Source organism: Aegilops tauschii, chromosome 1, assembly GCF_002575655.3.
Source record: "Aegilops tauschii subsp. strangulata cultivar AL8/78 chromosome 1, Aet v6.0, whole genome shotgun sequence".
NCBI lineage: Eukaryota > Viridiplantae > Streptophyta > Magnoliopsida > Poales > Poaceae > Aegilops > Aegilops tauschii.
This window is the reverse complement of record NC_053035.3, coordinates 2,721,747-2,732,932: the sequence shown is the minus strand read 5'-3', so window position 1 is coordinate 2,732,932 and position 11,186 is coordinate 2,721,747. Positions and strand designations below refer to the sequence as shown.

Below are 11,186 nucleotides of genomic sequence, written 5' to 3'. Positions count from 1 at the left end.
AACACCAACCGGGACTAAAGGTGGAGCTCCAGGCTGCGTCCACGTGGACGGCCTTTAGTCCCGGTTTGTGTAAGAACCGGGACTAAAGGGGGAGGCATTAGTAACGACCCTTTAGTCCCGGTTCAAAAACCGGAACTAAAGGCCTTTTCTACTAGTGATAGTACATGGTGGTTGGGCTCTGGTACAGAATCTTTTGAGAATAAAGCAATAATTACACACGAGACATCAGAGATATGGGACAATAACTGAAGGCAATACGGAGAGGCTAATATAGCGGCTGCTAATCCCGAGGCAAGGGAGTGGGTATGATTTCAGTGGACGTCATCACCGAGTGCTCCTATGCAATTTTGGGAAGTTGTCGTGCTATGGTCCTGCGCACAAGAATAGAAACCGCCGCCACGAAATAGAAGCACATATCGGAAGGATCCAGTCTATAGACACATGAATAGAGACAAACGAAAACCGGATGCATGTGGATCTAGCGAAGACAAATGTGAACTGAATCCCACAAGATGCTGAGAGCATCTGTAACTTAAAAGAAAAAAATTGTCTCTCGACCATCTGTGACTTTTCGTACCGTTTGTTGTGATGATGCTGAGAGCATCGGTAAGGTCACTATAATGCGGTTGGTAACTGGACGAACTGATAGTTCCGGCGTACACAATACTTAGTTTACACGATTAGCTGATTTGCAGAGATTACATGTTTACGTTGTTTCCGTGTACGGAGGGTGTATAGATGATTCGTCAGGTGGGATCCCACGCGACACTCCGCACACCAAAGAGGAGATGACGCATCGATCACACGCGACACGTCAGCCATGTGATGGTCCCAAAGGATCGAACGCCTCGCCAGCCCTTGGATGGAGCTTATAATAGCACTTCGATTGACTGCCAGTCTGCCACGTCAGCATCAACCTTGTTGCGCACGTCTCAGTCCCACAGGAACCTTGTTGTAAAACACACTAAATTTTTTTTCTATCCCGTTGGACCTTTTCCTCATCCATAATAAAACACCACAGGCTTGCCTCCTCCTTCAGTCGGTGCCGCTGTTTTTTCTATCCCGTTCGACAGTTTGGGTGACGGAGGACCTCCCCCTCTAGCGGGAGCAGGGACCTCATTTCTTGTTCTTGTTAGGTTCAACATTTTGATTGGCACCGTGTGACGTCGATGTCCCTCAATAGAAATAATGTCCCACACATTCTAAAAATGGGGAGCAAAGGAAGAGGCAGGCTGAGTTGACTGCCAGTTCACTAAGTAGACTCACTCTACCGAGGGGCAGAACAAGATCAAGCCGATAAGGGGAAGCGCTGAGAAAAATCTTCTTCAACGCTCTGCGCCTTCAAAAAAGTAGTTTTGTTGCTTGCGCTTTAATTTAGGCGGCACAAGAAAAAGCCTTTTTCTTGTGCCGATTCTTCTTGTATCAAAATAAGAATCCTTTTTCTTCCTAATTCGTCACACCTCCACAGCCCTGCGACGACGGTAGACGGACCATCGAGATAGGAATAGAACGTGTGAGACATTATTTCTATTGAGGGACATCGACGTCGCACGGTGCCAATCAAGATGTTGAACCTAACAAGAATAATGTCTCACACGTTCTATTCCTATCTCGATGGTCCGTTTACCGTCGTCGCAGGGCTGTGGAGGTGTGTCTCCATCAGATCTCGCGGGATTCAGTCAGTGCTGGTCTTTGGAAGATCTGTTTGGATCCGGTCTTCGTCCGTCTTTGTTTGGGTGTTTATTGGTTGATCCTTCCGACCTACGAGTTTCTTCATCGGCGATGGTTGCTGCTCTAGTGTGCTAGTCCTATGGGTCCTTAGCACGATGATTTTTCAACTGTCTAGTACAACAAGGTTTGCCCGGCTCTAGCGAACGAGGGGCAATGACAACGGCACGCCTTCGGCTCGCTTTAGTGTTTGTCGTCGTCACTAGATAGTACACGAACCTGGTTGTAATTTTTATTACCTTTTATATTCTTTGTACCCATGATTGAAGATAAATAGATTGGAAATTTTTCACAAAAGAAAACACCAATGTTTCAAAAACGTAGCCCAAATATTTTTATCTCCTGTTGCAGACAATTGCAACAACACAACTGTTTCACAAACATAGTCCCAGTTACAAAATCGATGCAAACAACATGCATGCTTCGAAAACCTAACCCCCACTTGCAGACTATTCCAACCAGACGCATGTTTCAAAAACATAGCACAGTTGCAGAAGCGCACCAGAGGAGCGGACGGCTTCAGAGGTTTCGCCTTCCATGGCGTTTGCGGTGCTCTAGGAGAGGCGGCGGCTGCTCACCATGCAACTATTGGGACATGCAACGCTCCACGACCGGGGTGCTCGGGCTATCACGTGGCGACTGTGAGGCATGCCATACGCCACATCGGGGCTGGAGGGAGATGGGAACGAGTGGCAGAGGAAGGCGGCTGGAGGGCCGTGGAGGTGGCACTAATCACTAGCGACAGTCGCTGGCCAACCGGGCACCTGGATCTGGCACGATGTCGAGCACCTCCTGTCGCTGGCAGCTGCGAGGCCTTGCGCTGGAGTAGGTGTGGCGGGCTGCAGTGCTGTTGTCGTCATTGCTGGCCTTGGGGTCGTCGGCGACGGCGATGTCGACCTGGAGGACCTTGGACATGTCTGCAAGAGACCCTTGTTGCGCTTGACAGGATTGAAACACGGGCCATGTTGCAAACGTAACCTATGGCGTGGGTTGTTGTGGGTCGTTTGATCAAAAGCGGATCCACCGACGGTGGATGCGGTCCACATGCGTGCTGTTATCAGCATGGTGAGCCCTAGTCTTTGCGAACTTAAAAAGCTTATGAGATGCTGCAAAGTTACGCTATTTTTCCTTTCCTTTTTTCGCTAGATTACATGCTACGGTGTTTCCATTTCCGGAAGAGAGTACAGCTAAGATTAGTTGGGATGTTTTTTTCTTCTCTTTATTTGAGGATGGTTTCTTTACTGGTGTGATTTGGTGGGTAGGATGTGACGTAGCTTTACTGGACGAATCAACCACTGGCCAACTTTAGTCTTGCGAGGAAGATAACATATATACATCTATCTAAAAGATGCGTCTTAGTGTAATGATATGGTGCAAACCAACCCGTGAATGAATGGTTAGGAGGACAGTGCTATCCTTAGCCCAGCAGGGTTCAAGTTCTGGTGCTCATATTATTTTTGTATTTATTTCTGTTAGAGATACGACACGCAATCGAACACGATGAAGAACGAAATCAAACACGGGGACACAAGAAATTAACGTGGAAAACCCCACCAAAATGAAGGGGGGAAATCATGGGCTCCAGCCAGCAAATCTTCACTATATCGGGGGAGGTTACAAATGTCGGAGATTTATAACTGATCAATTTATCCCTTGCGGCAACTTAAAAAGGATATATATATATAGTAGCCGAGCACCGGCCTTGTAGCACCGGCGACGGCTTAGTGCGCCATGGCTTGCTGCAAAAGGGCTGCTTGCTGGAAGGGGTGAGGAAAAATCCATGCCTCCTTGACTGCAAGGCACTTCGTGCATGAGCAACAAAAAGATGTATGCGGTGACCTGAGAGATAGAGGAGAGCGACGTGAGATATTTTGGCTCTGGAAGAGATAATAATGAGAGGAAGACGTGGGCCAAGGTAGCACGTGGCAGATGGAAGAGGCGGTTGATGTTTGCGTGAGATCAGCCGGCGGAAAGGAGGCTTTCCGCTAATATATATCGGTTGAGATTTTTAATAAATTAAATTAATGAAAATATATTTCTGATTTTTATGAAATCTTAACCTTTTTTCTGGTTAGTCCATCATTTATTTTTAATAGACTACACAAAAGTGCCTGTGCATTGCAATGGAACAAACATACTACTATATGGTTCAACATCATTTATTTCTAACACATATTTACAGATATTTGATGTGATTAATTTATTTTCTTAATATTTAGTGGGTTGTAATAATTCTGGCTGATATTCATTTCCTTCAAATGTGTGCCTGATATATGGTGTTGCCAAAAAGTTTCAAAGATTGATGAAATACTCCTATTGACCATGATATGTGTGTCTTATATAAGGTATAACCAAATTTTTGTAGATATTGATCCGAGATTGATCCTGGTTGATTTCTTCCCAGAAAAATGTTACCAAGATACAAAAGAGTGATATAATTTGGCAGGTAAAATTTGCTTAAATAAATTGATGGGTAAAATACCAATTTAATAGTAAACAGATGATGTAAAAATGGGTGGAATGATGGGGCGTACGTGAGAAGTTCAATAAAATTATTGTGTGGTTAAGGAAACCCCGAATGAAAGATGAAATCTTATGTTTCTTTCTAAAACTAGAACAATGCCCATGTGTTGCAACGGGATATAATAACGCGATTGTGAAAATAAATCTTCATCAAATTCTACCCATGATTTCTCTTATATTTTGATCAGAAGTTTGGTAAGTAAATTAAAGTGGAATTAGTTGAGAAGGTAAATAAATTAAGGTGATTGATTAAGGAGGAAGGTTGGACGAAGGGGTGATGGGAAGAAAGGTGAAACGGAAACCTATGTAAAGTGGATTTCGGTTTCCGTTTGTTGCCGATTGCTCTGTCTATTGTTTTATCTTCGTAGAGTAGTTGGGTGCCGGATATGAGGTACACGGGCGTGTGGGCGAGAATTTGATGTTTGATCGGTCTCTGACCGCATACACGTCGGGGCACGTCCGCAGCATATAGAGGGCCGGACTGGGTAATCGCGGCCGTAGATGCTCTTACACCCGAGGGTTAGGCAGGGCCGGTCCTGAGATTTTATATACAATTTGGATGGGTATATCGGGTCCTTAATATAAGCATCATATAAGTTATAGTAATATACGCATAAATTTATTACCAACATGAAATATTAACAACAAACATTATAATAAATCCATCCTCACAACCATGGCCGTGATTTAGGATTAAGAATATGATAATACCTTGGATCGGTTGTATCTTTGCCGGTAATTGTACGATCGGGCGCTCTGCGATGACGTGAGCCGTATGTATGCATGTGCGGCAGGCGCTGGGCGATGTGCATGAGCGTGTGTGTGCTGGAGTAGAGATGGAAGAAAGGAGGTCATCCATGAAACGGCACCTCGCGTCGCTGCCTTCTTGCCAATCTGCGTCGTAGGCTACCTACACGTACGTACTCTAGGTGGGGGCCTGGATTTGGGGGGTTAGGTGTGGAATGTTGATCAAACTACCTAACTAGCCAGCTATTTGCATTTAGGGTGCTCGATATAGAGCTAGCCAGTTATTCGTGTACTAGTACTTTTGTCGTGGGCTCATATAATCGGATTTTGCAAAATGGAACTGGGCAAGCACCACACCGACCCGCCGGCGGTCGCTGCATTGTACCTTCACGGGGACGTGCTGGAGTTGGTGCTGGAGCGCTTGCCGGCGTCAGACTTGTCCGCCGCGGTAGCGGTCTCGCGCGAGTGGCTTCGCGCGGTGCGATCCGCCCTGCGCCGGCTCCGACGGCGGCTGCCGTGGCTTGTGGTCCACCTCCACGGCTGCCGTCGCCGGACCTTGGCGTACGATCCGCACTCAGGCGTTTGGCTGACGGTGCATGTGCAAGCCCCGCGCCACGCCTTGCCGTTGAACCTACGCCTCGTGCGGAGCGCGCGGGGGGACCGTGTCTGCGCGCTTTCCTCATCAGGGCTTGACGTCGCCGGCGATCCTCTTGGAACTTCCGCGTGCGTCTCCTTGAAGTCTCCCAGCGTGTGGCGTGTCGACCCGGTGTTGGCGGTGGTGGGCGACCGCATGGTCGCCCTCGGCGGCGCGTGTCAGCTTGCGCTTGCTGCGGGACAGGTCGCGGCGGCAGCGGAGGTTCATGAAAGCGGAAATTGGATCACTTGTGATCCGCTGCCGTCGAAGCTCCGGGAGTCCGCCGCAGCAACCTGGCTCTCGGCGGCCGCGACAGATCAGAGAGTCTACCTCACGGATAGAACCACCGGGTGGACGAGCTGGTTCGATCCATTGAAACGGCGGTGGGGTCCCACACGTTGCCTGAGACCAGACGCCAGCGTTTACACGTGGGGCGTCGCGCCTGGTCGTGCCGGCGCTGAGCGGCTGATGCTGTTCGGAGCGAAGCGCGAAGGCGAGGAAGCAAACAGAGTCGTTGTCCAAGCATGGGAGGTGGACGGCGACGCTCTGGATCTGTCCCCCGGCGCGGCGTACGACGCAATGCCGAGCGACATGTCGGAGCGGCTTTTCCCCCGAGACGAAGACGAGGACGGCGAGGAGATGATGCGATCGATCGGCGTGTGCGGCAACGCCACAGGAGGGTACGTGTACAATGCGGCCGAGCCGGCAAGTGGCGCCGTGCTGTACGAGCTGACGGAGCGGCAGGCCGGGACTGTCGTGAAGCGGTGGGAGTGGGTGCCGTGCGCACTGTCGGTTCAGGCCGAGTCACTGCACCGCGCCGTCCATGCGTGCTCGATGGTGGGATTGGACGAGCTGCAGCGGGGACGGGCATCAGCAGGACAAGCAGCAAGCAAAGCAAGTACAGACGCACACTAAATCAATAAGGGTTTATCTAGGTCGATTCATGCCAGCCATCTTTTTTTCTTTTAGAATACGGCCCTCCATCTTTGTAAGCAGTGTGTTATCCATGCGCTGTACTGGCCTGTTGCTTTCTTTTCCTTGTCTTGAGGTGGGCCTGTCTCTCTCTACCTTTTTTTTCGCTGGACTTGTCTCGCATCTCGCTTCATAGTCCTTTTAGGCTAGTTTGTCTATTTGTTTGGTTTTCTTGTAGTACAGGTTTGCTATTTCAGATCTGTATATGTATAATATGTTGCCTGCATGCATCTCCTTTTGTGCCTGTATATACCGTAAGATCGTTGATGCATGTTTGTTTGTCATTGTTTCGATTTGTGTTCACCCATGAAACAGTAAATCATGTATCGAATTGCTCGGTCCATTTGATTTGTCGCTATAAATTACACAATTTTTTGATCGAGATTGTTTTGTCCCGCGTGTCTAGTGTCACTCGCCCGTTGTCCATTTTGCGGCCCATTGCACTGTGAATTTTTTTTGTTCGTCCGTTCTTTGTGGTCTGTTTTCTTTCTCATGTTGTAGTTGAAAAGATGAGCCGTTTGTAGAAGTCGAAGAGATGAGCTGACCGCTGGTTCATCCGTTTTGTTCGCCTCTCTCGCTCTCCCCTTCCTCTTTCGTCTCTGGAGCAGAGGTGACCCGAGGATGGATCTACTTCTAAACACTACAATGACAAGAAACAGCCCAATTTTTTGCAAGACACTAATATGTAAGAGGGACGTCTTTTTTTTCTTGTCCTAGTTGTAAATCGATCACTCACATGCAGTTAGGTCCCACCCATTTTGGTCTCTGCTGTAAGTGTACTCCCTATATCCAACTCGATCTGCCTCTTTATTTTCTTGTCCTAGTATGCAACCGACCACCGACATGCAAACTTGAGCCCTTCTCTTTTATTTTTCTTGTCCAATTGCAAGTCAACCTTCGACATGTATCTGGGCCCGACACATTTTTAGCTTATGTTGAAAGTGCACGCTTGTCACGCAACTGGGGCCACCACTTTTATTTTTCTTGTCCCAATAGCAATTCAACCACATGCATGCAACTAGGGCCCAACCCATTTTTTTGTCCTAGTTACAAGTTGACTACCAACATGCAACTGGAGGTCCGGCCCCCTTTTTTGTCTCGGTTGCGAATTCACTCTAACAAGCAACTATGGGGCTCAACCAATTTTCCCTAGTTGCAAGTCCACCATTGATACGTAACTAGGCTCGACCCATTTCTTTGCCCACTTGCAAGTCAACACTTCAGGTGTAATTGGGTTGACCCATTTTTCGTCTCAACTGCAACTACACCCTCGACACATAACTGAAGGATCTCACCCTTGACTCACAACTACGGATTTTTTGTAGTCATAGTTTTCCTACTTGCAAGTACACCAACAACTGCAACTGCATGGGGACGTGTCCTTTTTGTAGTTGTACTATGACCCAATTGCAAGTCTACCCTAGACTCGCATATCGGGCTTTGTAGTAGTGTAGTTGCCCCAGTTGCAAGTACAACCTCGACTTGTTCGGGGCTTTGTAGTAGTGTAGTTTCCCCAATTACAAGTCCACCCTCAATTCGAAATTAGGGAATTTTTTTGTTGTAGTTTCCCCAGTTGCAAGTCTACCATTGACTCACAACTGGGAGCTTGTAGCCGTGTAGTTGTCTTAGTTGCAAGTCCACCCTCGACACACAACTGGGGTATGACAGCTTTTTGTCTTAGTTGCAAGCCCACCTCCGACATGCAACTGGGCCTTGGACCATTTTCTTGTAGCAGTCTTAAGTCGTCCGCCAACGCACGTCACAAGTCCATACCCGACATGCAGCTCGCCACGACACATTTTTCGTCCCAGTTACAAGTCTACTCTCAACATGCAACTGGGTGCACCTCCTTTTTTGTGTGAGTTACAGGTTCAACTTTGAGACGCAACTGTTTTGTCCATAGTTGTAAGGTCACCCTCGACACACAACTTGGAGACGTTTGCGCGGTGTGAAATCCGGCATATCTCGTAGTAGGGGTCCTAAGCTAGGCGTCTTGGAGCCCCATGCCGCATACAAGGAAGACTCCATGTCGTCTTGAAAATTTTACGTGTTATATTCATTAGAGCCATAACGGTGGACGGGTGCCGACCCATTTTTTGTCCCAGTTACAAGTCCACCCCAACATTCAACTGGGCCCGTCTCTTTTCTTGTGCTACTTTGCAAGTCCATCATTCATACGCAACATGGCCTGATCCATTATTTGTCTCAGTTGCGACTCTACACTCGACACGCAACTGGGCAAGTGGGGGATGTCTGTCAACCCATTTATTCCCTCACTTGCAAGTCCATCCTCAACATGCAACTGGGCCTGTCTCTTTTCTTGTCCTACTTTGCAAGTGCACTGTTCATGTGCAACTTGGCCTGGTCCATTTTTTGTTCCAGTTGCAAATCCACCCTCGAATACGCTACTAGGAGCCCGACCACTTTCTTCCTAGTTGCAAGTCCACCCCTGACATGCAAGTCCACCCTACAACCCAAGTTTGACTCGTAACTAGGCATGTGATTTGTCTTTCATCCTAATTGCCAGTGGACCATTGACTTGCAATTGGGCTTCTAGTTTCTCATTTGTCCCAGTTGCGCGTCCATCTTCCAGTCGCAACTGGGCTCATAGTCCTCCCAATATGGCAAGCCCACCCTTGCCTTGCAACTAGGAACGTTTTTTTTTCATCCCAGTTGCAAGTCCACCCTTGACTCGCAATTGGGACAGTAGTTTGTTTCATTCCAGTTACTAGTCGACCCTTGACTCGTAACTCGGGTCATTGTTTCATAGTTTTCTTAATTTCAAGTCCATCCTCTACTCGCAACTGGGATCATAGTTTGTTGTTGTCCTAGTTGCAAGTCCATCATTTACTTGCAACTGCGCCCATATTTTTGTTGTTGCCCCAATTGCATGTCCACCCTCGACTCGCAACTAGGCATGTGTTTTGGTTTTCATCTCATTTGCAAGTCCACCCTCAAGTCGCAACTGAGCACGTAGTTTTTGTTGTCTTAGTCACAAGTCCTCCCTCGACTCGTAACTGGGCCCGTGTTACAGGCCCACCTTTGACTCACAACTAGACCCGTGTTATGTCTTTCGTTCTAGTTGCAAGTTCATGTTTGACTCGCAACTAAGACCGTAGTTTGTTTTATCCCAGTTGCAAGTCGACCCTTGACTTGCAACTGGGCTCCTAGGTTATAGTTGTCCCAGTTTTAATTCCATCCTCGAGTCACGCCTCAGCTCGTAGTTCTCCCAGTAGGAAGCGCCGGATAGATCATATCGGTGGGGCCGAGTTTGACTTTAGGTTTAGGACATATCTGGAAATGAGAAAGTGGTTGATGTTTTTTTTGGAGCATATCACTAAGCATTTTGAGCAAGCAAGCCATTAAGCAACACCTCACCCCCTTTTAATAATGTTGGCTTTTCCTATGGACTCAATGTGATCTTGGATCACTAATATGAAAATGTAGAGTCTTGAGCTTTTGCCAATATGTGTACTTAGCATTTTGAGGGGTCCACATCTCTAGTCCATGCCATACCAACCATTGAACTTTCTGAAACATTGATCTTGAAAGGATATTAGTTCATTGAGCTATATGTTGTTATGAATTACCAAAACCACCTGGGGCTTAGTTGCACTTTCACTAACCCATTGCCATGGAATGGATTTTGTGGAGCTTGATGAACTTCAGGAACTATAAAAAAAGACACATCCGTGAATTATGGGCCGAACTACTTTTTTTCTCCATTCTTATGACACTTCTATGACGATAATTGTGACAAAACCACATATCATCGTAGATGTGTTTGGCTCCTACTATTATGACAAAAAATCATGACAGAGAATGGGCTTTTCGTCCTAGGCGGGCTAGGGACGCACCTGTATGACATTGTTTGGGCGGCCATGATGAAAAAAATCATGGTAGAATCAAGGGCGAGGAAAATTTCGGGGAGTTCCCGGTTATGGTTGGTGGTCGGGGCCGAGCGATGCACAGAGGTATGCGCGTTTCTCTCGTACACGTACACGCGTGTGCGCGAGGCGTTGGGCTCTAACTGAACCCGAGCGAGGCGTTCGCTTATTGAACACGAGCGAGTGCACTAGCTACGTTACTGGATGGAGCTGTCGATCCCTTTGCTGTTAATTGAAACCGAGTGATTCCTTCGCTACTGCTGCTAACTGAAGCCGATCGAACCTGCTGCCTCTTGATGAACAGTGACCATTGTTGGGGGTTGGATGAACAGTTTTCAGTGGGGGTTGGATGAACAGGACCCCGTGGTAGTAGTAGGTCGTTGTCGCTGGATGACCAGAACCCTAATCGAGGAGGCCGCCACACCCGAGCCGGTTGGGGGCGGATGAACAGGACCCCGTGGAGGGCTGGTTGAACAGTAGCCGATGGAGGCAAGATGAACAGTAGCCCGTGGATGAACAGTATCTTGTGGAGGTAGGAGGAAGTCAACGGTGGTTGAACAGTAGCAAGTGGAGGCTGGAGGAAGTCGACGGTGGATGAATAGTTGCCCGTGGAGGCTGGAGCGAGTCAGTAGACGGTGGATGAACAGTAGCCCGTGGAGTCTCGTTTTGTGGTACGCCACATCACTCCCGATGAA

At 47.9% G+C, this 11,186-nt stretch overlaps 1 protein-coding gene across 1 annotated transcript; it reads left to right on the top strand.

Annotated features, from left to right (window-relative positions):
* The first annotated feature begins 5,285 nt into the window (after positions 1-5,285).
* LOC109775387 (F-box/kelch-repeat protein At1g23390-like) lies at positions 5,286-7,928 on the top strand. Its single transcript, XM_020334137.3, has one exon. It carries the CDS (start codon positions 5,333-5,335, stop codon positions 6,545-6,547), a length of 1,215 nt encoding a protein of 404 aa, XP_020189726.1. The 5' UTR covers positions 5,286-5,332; the 3' UTR covers positions 6,548-7,928.
* The last annotated feature ends 3,258 nt before the right edge of the window (positions 7,929-11,186 follow it).